The 15,135-nt window shown below is 36.6% G+C and overlaps 1 protein-coding gene across 3 annotated transcripts in view; it reads right to left on the bottom strand.

Moving 5' to 3' along the window:
* OTOG (otogelin) overlaps nucleotides 1-15,135 on the bottom strand; it is a 93,189-nt gene that overhangs the window by 45,344 nt on the left and 32,710 nt on the right. For all 3 annotated transcript variants that reach the window (XM_052695212.1, XM_052695214.1, XM_052695213.1), the window contains exons 24-31: nucleotides 9,379-9,486; nucleotides 5,224-5,362; nucleotides 4,852-4,983; nucleotides 3,700-3,846; nucleotides 2,445-2,564; nucleotides 1,993-2,109; nucleotides 1,287-1,443; nucleotides 209-235 (exon numbers count right to left, since the gene is read on the bottom strand). In XM_052695212.1, coding sequence (XP_052551172.1) covers nucleotides 209-235; nucleotides 1,287-1,443; nucleotides 1,993-2,109; nucleotides 2,445-2,564; nucleotides 3,700-3,846; nucleotides 4,852-4,983; nucleotides 5,224-5,362; nucleotides 9,379-9,486 — 947 coding nt within the window. The remainder of the gene's footprint in view (nucleotides 1-208; nucleotides 236-1,286; nucleotides 1,444-1,992; nucleotides 2,110-2,444; nucleotides 2,565-3,699; nucleotides 3,847-4,851; nucleotides 4,984-5,223; nucleotides 5,363-9,378; nucleotides 9,487-15,135) is intronic.

The following is a 15,135-nucleotide window of genomic DNA, read 5'->3' as shown; positions in this document are numbered from 1 at the left end:
TAAATGCAAAGCAACTGAGTTAATCAGACTTTTGGGAAAGACAATATTAAAAGGATCATGAAATTACAAGCTATTGGGAAAAAAATGAACCTGTAAAACATCACATGTAAAAAATTCATCATTTGCAATTATTCTTATACAAAATGCAACAAGGAATATAAAGATAACTTTGGTATAATGAACTTTTATCAGGGCCTTTAGGACTCACCTTTGTTGAAATATTCACAGTCATAAGCTGAAAAATAGAAAGAAAGGAAAAAGAAACTGTGGGCATTCTACATTTAACAGCTTTGCCACTACCCTTTGCTAGTTAAGGTCTAAGCCAACTGCTTGGTCAAGTTAGTTCACACATGACAATTTATTGTAACATTTATTGCCAAATTTTTTTACTACCTTAATAAAATTCTTAAATCATACTGATTTAAATATTGTTTCCCAGCAAGAAATACACATTCCCATAAGTTGTCTTTTTGCGACCTCTAGTGTTTAAGGCTAAGCTTTGCTGTCTTTCCATTCTAATTAAAAACACATGCACCATTTCTACAAAACAAAATTGAATATACCTCTTGCTTTACAACAAATTTCCTCTATAACTTTGATCAAACTACATGCTTTCTTTGAGACACTACAAAATTAGAAAAATGATTTTTTTCTTCTGTTTTTTCCTTTCTTGCTCTCTTTCAATACAATTTCCAGGCAGTCACTCTCTCCTGCCAAGCATGCGACCCAGGTGCCATAGAAAAAGGCCTCAGATAATGTTTTACCTCTCATCATTGTTGAATGGGGATACTAACAGGCTAACAAAGTCCAGTTTAAAATCTTACTTGTTTTCATTTAGAAGACTTATCTTCCACACATGCTCCAGGGGCAGCACTGAGTCACACCTATGTTTTTGAGACCTGCTTAATAAATACAGTCCTACTGAAGATAAGTTACACAAGCTGCTAATTGCCTAACTTTGGTTTGAGGGATGCCCTGCATACCATATCCATAAATATATGGATTTTCCATGACTTTTTCTTTCACATCATGGGACAAGGAAGAAAAACTAAGTGCCTACCAGCAATATGAAAGAAGCATGCAATCTAGCTAGACAAAAAACGAACATGGAGACCAGTAAGAGGCACTCACTTGCTCTCCTATCCCCCAAGCAGCTCATTCTCATATCAGTTCTGATACTGTGGCTTAGAGATTCACACCCCCAGGCAATTCAGCGTTTGATTTCTCAGGTCTAAATCTCATAAATACAACAGCAAGCAGTGGCTGTGCTAGTTAAGTAAACTTACGACACACTCTAGGAGTCCTCCAGTCTACAGAAACTCCGTGCTGGCAGCACTGATGAGCATATGCTGATACACTTGTACAGAAACATTCACAGTCTCCTCCTTGGTTACAACCACATGTATCTGCCAAGCAGTTCGAGTAAAACCAAGTGACATCAATCTAGAAATATAAGAAAATACTCACGTAGACACAGACAACAATCATCTTCACACAAACCTGTGATTACTTCAAAATTTTAACATAAGACTTTTAAGCATTAAGGGCTTTAATTTAAATACCTGCATTATATACAAGAGAAATACATTATTAGAACACAAAATACACAGATGCTTATGTGAGATGTTTTCTCATGGTTTCGTAATATTTAAACCATAATAAGGTACTTAGAATCTTATTTAATAAGAGAGACTCAACTGACCACAAGAAAATGTATCTCAAACATTAATAAATATACATAAAACATAAGAAATAATAAAATAGAGGCAAAGTCAGCTAATTGTAGGTAGTCCTTGTGGCAGATCTAATTAAACATTCCCATTACAGGGTTAAACAGGGATGGCTCAGATTTCATGTTCTTTATTGCTGTAGTAATGAAAAAGAAAAAGTATGGCAAATAAGGAGAAGATGTAAAGTGATTTGAGCTGAAGAGCAGTTCCTCTGCAGTAAGACAATGACTTTAACATCTCTTTACATGCGACTACAACTCACCACTGGATGGCAAGCTTCAAATGCTTCACTAAAGAGTATTCCGCATTCCTTCTTTGCAAATGGCTCTCTCAGTGGATTCAAAATGCATGGATTCTGAATGTCAGACCTGTCAATACACTTAACACGAAAGTAAAATCAAGGGAAGAAACAGCTTGTTTAATTAGTACTTCGTGTTTGAGCTTACAAAATGGGTTTGTTTTGTCAGTGTTTGTTTGAAGAGATGTAAAACAAAAAAACCCACATCATTTGGGAAAATTAAGAGATTCAGATAAGGAATTAAAAGAGGCTTATCCACTAATACAAGGAAAATGAAAAATACACAGTCTGAAGAAATGGTGGTTGTACTGATGCTTGACTGAAATTTCCAGCAACTTCTGATTTCTGATTCTAGATAAACTGTATGATGCAAACGTCCAAAATCTATAAGCAATTATATTTGTTTTACTATGTACCTCTACAGCTGTCCAGCTGTTTCCAAATTCTTGTGAGTTTGTTAGTTCAAAATTATCTGGAGTCCTCAATTCATTTACAGTTTTCAAATCGAAATTTCCACACAACCCAGACAATTCACCCTGGAAAACAAAACCAATCATCTTCCTGCATGATATAAAATGCTATCCATCCCAACTATTTTCAAAACATGCTTTTTATGTTTTTGTCTTCAGTTGCTCAATCAAAATTTGTCAGGACTCAACACATTTTCACCAGTTTCTGAGCCTGAGAAGTTCAGCTATTTGTGATAATAAAACAGTTGGAAATATTTTATGCCGATAGTCTCAGTATTATTTCACAGAATGGCCAGGGTTGGAAGGGACCTCAAGGATCATGAATCTCCAACCCCCCTGCCACATGCAAGGCCACCAACCTCCCCATTTAATACCAGACCAGGCTGCCCAGGGCCCCATCCAACCTGGCCTTGAACATCTCCAGGGATGGGGCATCCACAGCCTCTCTGGGCAGCCTGTTCCAGCACTCATAGCAAAGAATTTCCCCCTGACATCCAACCTAAATCTTCCCTCCCTCAACTTAAAACCATTTCCCCTTGTCCTGCAGTTATCAACCCTTTCAAAGAGTTGATTCCCCTCCTGTTTGTAGGCTCCCTTTAGGTACTGAAAGGCTGCAATGAGGTCACCCCGCAGCCTTCTTTTCTCCAGGCTGAACAAGCCCAGCTCCCTCAGCCAGTTTTCGCAGGGGAGGTGTTCCAGTCCCTGATCATCTTTGTGGCTCTCCTCTGGACCCTCTCCAACAGCTCCCTGTCTTTCTTGTACTGGGGGCTCTAGACCTGAACACAGTACTCCAAGTGGGGCCTCACAAGAGCAGAGTAAAAGGAGACAATTTTTTTTAGACTGAGTGTCACTGAGCCTCTGAGAACAGGACTGATCTTTTGTTCAGAGAAGCAACCTGTTTGCTAGCAACTTGCAGCAAAATAACATCTGCTCCAGTCACATAGGAAATGAGTACTGAAGAAGAACATTACCTCTGAAGATATTTGTTTCTGCTATTACAGAAATTATTAAAAAGTGAATAAAGATTGCCAGTGAGAATGATTAATTTGTCAAGGCAGCTGAATATTTCTCTCCTTGACTCTACTACTGTGTTCCTATAGGATTCACGGCATTGTCTCTTCTACAAACATTCATAGCATAAACTTAAGACTCACGCACATACTGCGAAGAAATGGCATTAAGAATGGCAACTTCCCCTTACCTGCCACTGATGACCCATCTGCACATGAACTGTCGTTCTCTGATCCCAAAGAATAGTGATATGTTCATCAGGAAAATGAACAACAGTGAAAAACCCAGCTTTCCATAACTGTATTTTTTGTAGTTTGTCCATGTAACTAGATGAGCTCTGTTCAAAATAAAAGAAGGCAGCTTAAAATGTAACATCTTCACAAAATATTCATTTGAGAGAAACTGAAACATATGATAAAACAAATGACATGGATGGTTATGCATCTCAAAACTGACATAAGGTCATGCAGGAATAAACACTTGAACTGAAGTGCTCTAGATTTTGACCATAAACAGTGCTGAATTACCTTAAAAGTTCGTTTTATATCAAATTCACAGGATGGTAATGACAAGAGAAGTTAAGGTCAAAATGTTATTGAGTCATCAGGAATGTTCAAAATTCAAATGGTCCCTGGCTATGATTTTAACTTAAATACACAACATTACATTCAGAAGGTCTTAACCACTGACATGCTTTTTTGAATACAGATAGGAATAAGTACGCATGCAGCACACTAGAATTAAGTACGTTTAGAGATTGAGATCTTCTATACATAAAGATTTTTTTTTTTTATCAGCATCATTTTGATGCTAAATTATTTAAACCACAGAATAAAATGCCTGGTTTAACTACATACAGCTTTGCACAGAGCCGCATTAAGCTTCATACAAAAATAACTTTTCTATGTAGTTGGTTTGTAAACTATGAATAGTACTACTTAGACTACTATAAATACTAAATATTTACAGTAATAAAACTTGCAGTTTGGCTATGATAAAAATGAAATGCATTCCTCCTATACAACTACACTCCAAAACAGACTAAAACCTTAGTTCCAGTGGAACTAATATCAAGACTCCCACTGGCTTCAAAATAATTTTCATAGACACATCAAGGCTAAAATAGAAGAATTATAATTGTCAAATCTAACATTTTCATGAAATACAGCCAAGATTTTACTGAAGGTTCCCATTCAACAATGCGGATGGAATCAGTTTTCAGTGAAAAGATATTTACATCTTGGCTACTTAAGTGATACAGTCATTTTTTAGCCATCAAGATAAAAAATATTTAGAGATGTATACTTGCTACCTTTTTGCCATATTCAAGACTGACACTTACTGGATTCCCAGTTTCATCATCAAATATTAGAGAAGATTTTCCAACATTTATGAAAATGTCTTTTCTGCAAATGATTCCAGTATTAAAGCAGTTAATATTCTGTATAACTACTGAGAAGCTTGCTGAAGTGCTCTGCAGAGGAAAAAAAAAAAAAAAAGGCACTTTAAAATATACTAATATGACTACATATATTGTTACACAGATAAATTAGCAGAAACTTCAGCACTTATGTTAAGTGTAACTCAATATCTAAAACACAGCAAAGCTTAAAAAAAAATGTGTTGGATGTGGTATGTGGCACTGATAAAAAAAAAATGAGTAGAATGGTAGATTTTAAACCCCATTTTGCAGAGGCTTCATAAAATGTCTCACCTTAACTAGATAAGCCTTACAAGTTCCAACAAAGTCATACGTAAGTCCATCAAATGTTCTGTAATGCCGATCCCCGTAAGCAGTACACATGGATGGGCAGGGATGGAAGGTGCACTGAAATGATCCATGCTGGCAAATGCTGAAAAATGTATGACCAACAGTGGTAATATCAACTGTAACCTCCAACAAACCATTACAGCTTCTGCACTGAGAAGCAAAACCACCAAGAATGCATAAGAATGACAAAAGAACAACAACTGTTTCGTCTAAAAGCAGATTGAACAAATTTATTCCCTAGAATTTGTTTTTACATACGTAACTCAGGTAGCCTGTGTTCTGTCCTGTAAGAATCAATAGGTTTCAAAATATACAGACACTATAGATAAGGAAAGAGCATTTATTTTGTTGAAGCAAGAAAAATGCCACCCAATGTAACAATTTATTCCTTACTCGCACACACCAGAGATGTGTTTCAAGGATGAAGCTAACTATCAGTACATTTGTCTGTACTCTAACTGATTCTTAGAATCAATAGGCAATGTGTCCTATTACTGCAGTCCTTATTCACTTCCTGATTGAACAGAGATTTTACATAAGCTTTTTCATAATATAATAAATGTATATATTATACATTATAATTATACGTATATTTATATGTGGTCCTATTCCATTAGGCTCCTTTAAATAACTGTGTTCTGGGCTTTTTTTTTTTTCTTATATATAGGTATTATTGTCCCTTAAGTCTAGCTTAGAAGTAGCTCAGGTTCTGCCTACATTCACCTTAAGAATCACAGTGTCTCCCTGTGCATCATCCTCTTGGTATTTGAATATAATTTTTGGAAATGTAAGCATTTATAGATAATGGACAAAGTTATGTCAGCTTTCCACAAGCAAATTTTTAAATGTTACATTTTAAGTTTCTAAGCCACATGAACATTTTAGAAACAGTCCTCAACAAAGACAGCAAGTTGGTGCCCTGACAGCTTTATTACAGACACAACTAGATACGTGTTATAGATCCAGGCTAAAATAAATATATTACATAAAATAACTTCAATACATACCTAAATTTTTTTCACAAAAACATTACACAATTAATATCCTCATTAAATGAACATTCTATATTTACAACTATGTATGAGCCTGACTTTTAGAAATTTTAGGTGAAAAGTTCAGGCTGTAACCCAGCTTCTAATAGTCATTCTGTAGCAGCACCTAAGGCAGGAACCTACCAAAGCCAATGGAGAGAGGAAAAAAAGTGATGAAAGCACATGTGGGCTGAAAAAATAACTGATGCTTCTCACATTCTCTGAGAGACATTAGGATTCAGATGCACTCTTGTGCAGAAACATTTCTCAACATGCAAAGAATGGAGAGCTCCCTTTCAGAAGCCTTAACACAGTCACAGTCAGAATGAAGGGCTTCAGAGGTACGTTATGTCCTGGGTGTCCTACTCTCCACATTTCTTGCATATCAAGTAAACTGATATTTCATTAACAGAGTCTAGGGAGTTCAAATTGAAAAAGCAGAGCTACAGGCTGCTTTCAGACTTTGACTAGCTGTTTTATAACAGTGCATTTCAAAGTAGTATTATAAGTACACAGAAAGCCCAATTCAGCATCCCCCAGCAACTGAACAGCATTTTTCCTATATTCTCAATGTACGACAGCAAACCAGCACAGCTAACTGCACCACCCATGTTACATTGCACAACACAGCACCAAAATGCTGCTCTGATAAGGTCAGCTGCTACCACAACCTTTTGTGTTTAATCGAGCCAGCATATTATTCAGGCAGTTGCACTGGAAAAAAAACTAGCCCATCCCAAAACTGCTATCTCCGATAGCAGATCAGTCTTCCAACAGTAGCTCTGCCAGTTTAAGAAGTTTGTCATTTTACTGTTCCATAGAGAAATCAGATTAGTAGTCGTGCTGTTAATATTAAATCAGATATGAATGACAATAATGGTATTTAACACCAATGCTATGCAATACCAATGCACTATTTCTGTACACTAAATTACATAAACATCATTACAACTATTAGAAATGTTTAATGGGCTTACTGAGTATTCTCTGTGTTTACAGAGGCAAAAACACACCTTTCCCTTGCCATATAAAACATATCTATGCATACGTATACAGCATTCTCAAAGACTTTCTCCATCTTTTATCAAGTATGCCACTTCTGAAGGAAACAGAGCTGGCTACAGACTTCTCATCAGTAAACTACTGATCGCCAAAAAGACATTATCACTTCACATTTCTTTGCTTCTTGGATGTGGAAGCATTGAAAAACCATGACAACCTTAAGGAATTCATGGGCCTGGCCTCAGAAAAATAACATCAAGCTAAAAATCCAGAGAATTTCCACCTGCTCTGCTGCTGCCTTTGGCAAACTCTGACACAGATAAGATATAGTAGTTCTTTCTGATGTAAGCAATAACACACCAGGTCCAACTGGTGTGAAGATGGCTTTTGAAATAATGGGGTGAATAACCCGGGTCGCTTTACCTGCCTGCCCAGTGGAGATGGCTTGTAAGACGCTTCACCAGTCGACCAAAGGGCTACAAATATCTTCTAGAGCAGATACTGAGGACCTGACGAGAGGCAGAGGTAGGCAGTCAGCACAAGGCTGGAGGGGGCACTGATATCCAGACAAGGCAACGTCTAGCGCTGACTGGACAAGCCTTCACTGGACAAGGGTGTACTGAACTGCACAGGCCAGAAGTAATAGTTTACCAGGTGACATCTGTTAAATGCTCCTGGCAAGCTTAGAATAAGGGGACAAAAGGGCAGATTACTCTGCTGAGAGGTTGGAGGCTACAGCACTACCACAGTATCTCAGTACTTGACATTTTTCTGAGCTGATTTTTCTGAGCCTCTGTTAAGACTTAGTGCCTTGCTTGCAAAATTCAACACTAGACAAAGATCAAAACAGGCAGGTCCATCAGTCAGGTATTTTTTCACATCCTATTTCCAGTGAAGCTTATTGAAATGGTAGTGTATAGTGTTCTACTGAGGGCACTGAAGGAAACTCCACAGAGTAACCTAGCTACAAGGCAGGCACCATGCACCAGGGCAACACTGGACAGTGAACAACTAGGTTTCTGCAGGTCACTCAGTGATTCTATCAACCATCACTTATTTACACCAATTCCAGTAGAAGCCAATTGATTCGTCAATTATCTCACCTACAAATAAAACAAGTTAACTAACTGTGCTCAGCACAATGCTCTAATCTCTCGTGACAAAGATGATCAAAGGAGTGAGGCATCCCTACAGCAAAGAAAGGTAGAGGAAGCTGGGCTTGTTCAGTCTGGAGAAGAGAAGGCTCTGTGGAGACCTAATTGTATCCTTCCAATACTTAAAGGGAGCTTGTAAACAGGAGGAGAGAGACCAACTTTTCACATAGATACTGATACACAAAAAAAAAGGAGGAATGGTTTTAAACTAAAAAGAGAGAAGACTTAGATCAGGTATTAGCAGGAAATTCTTTACTCAAGAAGGTGGTGAGACACTAGAACAGGCTGCCAAAAGAAGCAGTGAATGCCCCAATCCTAGAGGCAATTAAGTCCAGTCTGAACGGGGCCCCGGGCAGCCTCATCTAGTAACAGGCAACTTTGCTGATGGCAAGGGGTTAGAATGGATTATATTTGAGGTCCCTTTTAACCCAAGCCATTCTACAATTCTATCATAGAAGGCCACAGGGTTATGTTTTGAGCCCTCAGAGCGTTCAGATTCCATCATAAAAGTAAAAATAAGATAGAAAGCTTCGATTTCACAAATGCCATACAGGTGTACTACCTGAAGGACTTCTTCCTGTGCTCTAGAAACACTCTCCAAGAAATATTTAAAGAATCTTGATAGGCTAATAGTCAAAACCATGATTTTTCAAATCAAGTTTTTGTCCAAATCCAGTTATTTTTATTCCTAAACAACATATTGCTGTTTTGCTATGTAAAAGTCTCTCGAAATAAACTCTAAAAAATACATAGCTACAATAGTTCTTCACATGAGAGCAATACAAAATTATGGTGGGTGGATAAGAAGAATCTAGTGTGTACTTATGAATTAGAAAGATGAAGGTAAAAAACAAAAGAGTAGTCAAGACATAGTTAAAAGTTAAAATGAAAAATAAAAGATCTGTGCTTACCATGTATGACAGGATGAAATCACTTTGTCACCTGGGAAGTACTCCTTTCCTTTCCACAAACATGGACATTCATCTGTTTCCAAGCATACATCCCCATGCTTAACAAGACTATTAAAAAAGATATATGCATTCAATAGAAGTACATCCAAACCAGATACGTATATACAAAAATATTTTCTAAAGCTGCAAATTATGTTATTATTGAAAAATATTTTAAATCTCAGACTGAGTACATACAGTTTTAGTAATACTTGTATGTGTAATTTGGCAATTTACTCTCACAGCAGCTGTATGTTGTACCTTTAGTAAGTAAATACAAGCACGTGGGGCATTAGCTCTTCAAGCAGTAATCTTCTGAAAACATTCGTTGATGTACACGCCTTAAGACCATGAAAACTAAGGTCTATCAGACCTCCCACAAATTTCTCCAAATTTCTTTGAATTTAGTCACTTAAATGTTCAAGGTCATGTTGGGATGGGACCTTGAGCAACCTGACCTTGCAGAAGTTGTTCCTGCCCATGTCATGGGTGCTGGAACTAAATGGTCTTTAAAGTCCCATCCAACACAAATAATTCTGCGTTTCTATGATTCTAACTATAGCAGAATTGCCATCACAGACATTTCCTCTAGAAGTATAAATCCATTTTAAAAAAGTGACTTAATCATTGTAAAAATTTGGGTAGATTTAAATGTGTATTTCTTTAGCCATCAGAATTAGAGAACTTTCAGACGCTGCATAGTTTTCCCATATCTGTTATTAACCTCTTTTTCTATGAATAACATAATGAGATTATCAAAAGAACTTTCTCAGATGCATTAAATGAGTACATATTTCTGTATGAAGGACTTCTTACCTTTAAGCAAGCAATCATAAAAATACTTATAAAAAAGCCTCCAAGGGAGACAACATGCACAGGCATTTGTAGATCAAGGCTAAAAAAAATAATTGTAGTTCAAGCTATAAATCTGTATTTAGAAATAATTACAACTCCTACAGAAGCAGATAAAAAGCTGAATCATAAAAAAAATATTGTTGAAAAAAATTCCAGTAGAAAAGAAGGAAGAATTCATGTCCAGCAAGACAAAAAGCAGCCAGTCTTCATTTTGAAGTAAAATATTTGTGGCTTTTAATGATATCCATAGAAATTGAAATAGCAGTATTTTATAAAAGAGAGATCTCAGATTCTACAAACAAGTCTCAGGAAATACACCAGAAATATTGAATGTTTTCATTTAAATGTTTTTTTTCTAGCTGTATTTCTTCCAAAGTTATTTTAATGCTGTTTGATAGTCAAGTAGATATCAAGATAGGATTGTTGTAATTGGAAAGACTAACACAGTGGAAGGGCAATATAGGAATGTAACAGCAAAGGGACTAGCACATATAGGATGGTATTTCACAGGAAAAATAAAGGTGCTCACCCATCTCCAAAGATCTAGGCTCACAGCAAAGACTCCACAAGGGGAGTCCAATCAGAGATCCTTCCACAATGGAAATCAACCTTTAAATGGGGTCTAAGAGGTGCAGCCAGGCTCCACCTCCCCCAAGTTGCACAGATGGATTGATTTCACCTGTGCTCCCAGGGCTGACCAGGTCTTTTCCCCAGATCAGTGGTTCAGGCCATGACTGAACAGTTTCCATACATGAGACCTACTGGCATAACAACTGATAGAACACCTTTGATGACAAATAAGTCTAATGACATGCAACTTTTGTAAATCTGAACTCTTGATAAGCTACAGCAGTAATTTCAGATTAAGCATTTCTGTTACTTAGCACTGCAATTTCAGCAAGACACTGGACCAAGGACAACAGACCAGAGGTATGAGACATCTTTAGGGAGTGATGATGGGTTTTTTCCCTTCATTTCCAAGAGCAAAGATCTAGTCAAAGGTCTAGTCGTTAGCAAAAACCCTACACTAAACTGAAGAACTACAGTGCTACCCCAGGGTACATGACATGTTCTTTGTAATCCATACTTAATTCAACTATTGTGCCACTGGAAGACAATCGACTGGAAGACTGAAATTCCCACTGGTTTAAAGCTCAGAACTGAAGAGAACATTCAGACACGAAGAGCATCATACTGGCAAGGCAACATTAAATGCAGTTTTTCCCTCAGAGTGGCTAAAACAGGCGATAACAGCTTTCTCTCTTGTGAAGCCAAGCAAGTGGATAGATTTCAGTAATCTAAGAATTCACCACAAATACATGACAGGCCTTGCACTGTTCCCCTTTGAAGTATCAGACATTTTTCTTGACACCTATATTTTACTGTCCAGCCCCCAGTGAACTCCAAAGATACAAGGATAGCTATCGCATTTCATTGTGCCTAACCAATATTCAATTTCATTACTGTTTTATTAACTACATATTTATTCATTCATATAACCACATAAATAATTTTTGTAAAGTCATAGTTTGCATAAATGTGTCTTGTGAGTGAGATCTTCACTTTTGGAAAGCTCATAGATCTGAGGCAAAATAATAAGTCTCCAACAACATCCACCAGAGCAGTTATTAATAGTTTGTGAATATCCAGCTTTTGCCCTTGAGTAACAGCCTACTGCCAACTGATACACGCAGCCATGGACACTTATGGCCCACCAACAATTCTGCTGTCTGAGATGCCCACAAACCATAGAACAATAGAATCATTAAGGTTGAAAATGATCTCTAAGATCATCAAATCCAACCATCAACCTATCACCACCACGATGGCTGCACCACGTCCCTAAGTGCCACATCTACACATTTCTATGCATTTCCGGTAAAGACCAATGATAGAGTGCAAGAGAGGTAAAAGGAATGAAATAAACAACATGTCTCTAGTACCAGAATACAATCACTGCACACAACTTCTCTAACAAGAAAATAGGTAAACCATTATTTTCTTTTTAAAGCATGAAATGCTGATAATATGAGTATAGTGCCTGATGACTTCATTTTGGTTCACTCACTGTCTAGCTGGGAGGAGTTACTACAATCCTTCTGAATCTTTTAATTGTTTGGGGAGCTTTTTGAGATCTACCCATTCCTTTCTTCTTCATATTTTATCAATAATATGCCAGGTACTTGGTAAAGTTAATTTTATATAATGCTTGAGTGGTTTTATCATGCCCTTGCTGTACCCCTCTGAGTACCAACTCCTCCAGTTCTTCAACTGAGACACCTGCACTCCTGTTGTTTCATCTTGTAATGGTAGAATTCCTGCACTAACCTTTACCACCAGCATACTATCAGTGCTAAGCAGCATAGGCCATAAAAAATAAAATTGATAAAAACAGCATTAACAACTTAGATACAAAAGGTAGGTGAGAGTAAGAAAAATAATGAAGTGGAATGGTTAAGTTTCATCTAAGCTCCCATACTCTGCAACCTCTTTTGTAGATTCCTCCCTCTTCCTATGCATTTTCATTAACTCTTCCAAGAGGCTTTAGAGTGTTTGGCTCACCCAGCTGCCTCTACCTCCCCCAAAACCCCCATAAAGCACAACCTAATTCCAATTTTGGAAAGAATGCTGCAACACTGGAACTGAATAAGAACTTTTTCTGTTCCAATGAAACATTCCAAAATTGTATTTAAGCTCCTTACATGTTATTTGATACAGTACATCACCTTAGAAACACAGTGATAAATCAGATATTTTTTGAGTAAAGTGATTCAATATCTCTTTCTTAGAGAAAAAACCTCATTACAACTGCAGGTTATTACAGCCTCCAGTGCACTGTATTTTCACAGCTCCATTTCATGAGAGCAAGCAAGAGAAAAAGAAACAGACCTAAAAAACTCTATGTTAAAACAGCTCAAGTGTAATACTGTCCAAGTTCATCTAACTGGAGAGTATCCTCTGCCATCATTAATAGATGCCTGCAGAGGTGGAGAACATCACAACCAACCTGGAAACTCCATGTGATGCTACAACACTCATTCAAGAAAAAAAAATGAAGTGAAAATTATATGTCTATGGTGTCTTAAAGACTATAATTCATTTTGCCAACCATGAGGTGTACGTAATTTTAAAAAGCATATACTCTTGCACCAAAAGAATTATAACATGAATCAACACTGCCAATGTTGGGAGTGCCAATCGCAAACCAAGTCTAAAGAAATACACCGTCACAAAGTTCAGGAAAGAAGAACTCATGTTTTGTGTTTTTTTTTTTTCCCCCTGAAACTACAAAATAAAAGTAGTAGCAGAAATTAACAGAAGCAGGAAATTAATATTTGCAACTGGGTCCACATGTATTGCAAGTTATTGAAAAAAAACTCAGAGTTTGTACAGAACAGCCTCTTCTTTTCTATAGAAAGACTGAATTAATGAAAAATACATACCTAGATTTGTTAAATATCTCTGATACCAGAAACATGAGTAGATAATATATATTAGTGTTTATTTCTGGTTATTAAGTATTTCGGTTAAGTCAGTTTAGACAAAAATCCCTGACAGCAAATGGATAACAAAAACATAGCAGCTGTACTTCAACCATTCAGTTTTTTCTCCTAGCAGAGAAATTTAAATGGACACATTTAAGTTACCCAACTATATATTAAGAAATATCAATAGCAACTAAAACTTGCATATGAGGAAGAAAAAAATTCCTTTAAGTATTATCGTTTCATATTTCTGCATATATATATATATTTTTTTATTTTTTTAACTCTTTACTCTCCAACTGAAGACTCAGTCTTCAAGTTGGAAGGACAAGTCATCTGAATCGTAACAACACAGAAGCAGAAAACGCAACTTGGACTAATATGGCAAAGTTGCAAATGGTTGTGAACAGGGTACTAATCCTTCAGAAATGCAGCAAGGGAGAAAATGTTATTTATATGAGATGAGAAACTGAGAAATAGACAGAAGTGCTAATCTTAAAAAGCACAGTAGCTTTAAAGGTGTCAGCAAAGCAGAGTAGAGAAATATTAGAATGTGTATTCTAGGAAATTAAATGCTCTCAGTTCTTCTAAACTAGAGGGAGACTATATGATCATAATTTTTTATACTGCAAGAACTGTAACTCAGACTGAAAATGATCTCCCATAAAGTATTTAGAGCACAGTTATGTCTGATCTATCCACTGTAGACTAAAACTGGAGTCAAGTAAGACGAAGAAAACTGCTACATTTCACTATGATTTACTTCTTAACTGTATTTAACTTCTATTTCATAGAAGTTGCACTAGAATGCACTCTGAGCACAAAAATAAGAGTACTGCTGGAAGTATTGTGATCTATTTGAAAGAATATTTCAGACTCTAGATCTTAGATAGACTGCAAAATAAGTTAAAAAATGCCCTTTAAAGTCTTCACATTACTTTCAGCAAAAAGTTTTCTCCTTCTGTGGTGTACATGTTAAATACCTTTCCTTATATCACAAAATAATCACTGCACAGATTGGAAGGATCCTTCCTCCCACAATAAATGTAGCTTCCTGTAACTATTTTTAAATTCTGATATATTCATTTTCTACACTACTTTTTCCCCATTTCTTTACCTAATATCAATTAAAACTAATCAAACATGCTAAACTGGCCTAACTATTGATTAAGTCAGGTTAGATTATGGGCAGCAAATCAAACAAAACTGATGCAAGATATCACAAAAGCATAAATAAAGGAGTGGAAACTAATGATTTCAGTTCAAGAGCTGATGTTAAGATCAAAGAAATTCCACAGCTATTTTACTCTTGTAAAGCTGACTGTGTGACTTCAGTTTTGTGTTTCTCCAGTATGAACTGATTGCCTAGAAAGATGGA

This window comes from Tympanuchus pallidicinctus, unplaced genomic scaffold (genome assembly GCF_026119805.1).
Source record: "Tympanuchus pallidicinctus isolate F22 unplaced genomic scaffold, pur_lepc_1.0 scaffold3, whole genome shotgun sequence".
NCBI classification, from domain to species: domain Eukaryota; kingdom Metazoa; phylum Chordata; class Aves; order Galliformes; family Phasianidae; genus Tympanuchus; species Tympanuchus pallidicinctus.
Note: the sequence above shows the minus strand (reverse complement) of the source record. Positions and strands in the feature narration are given on the sequence as shown.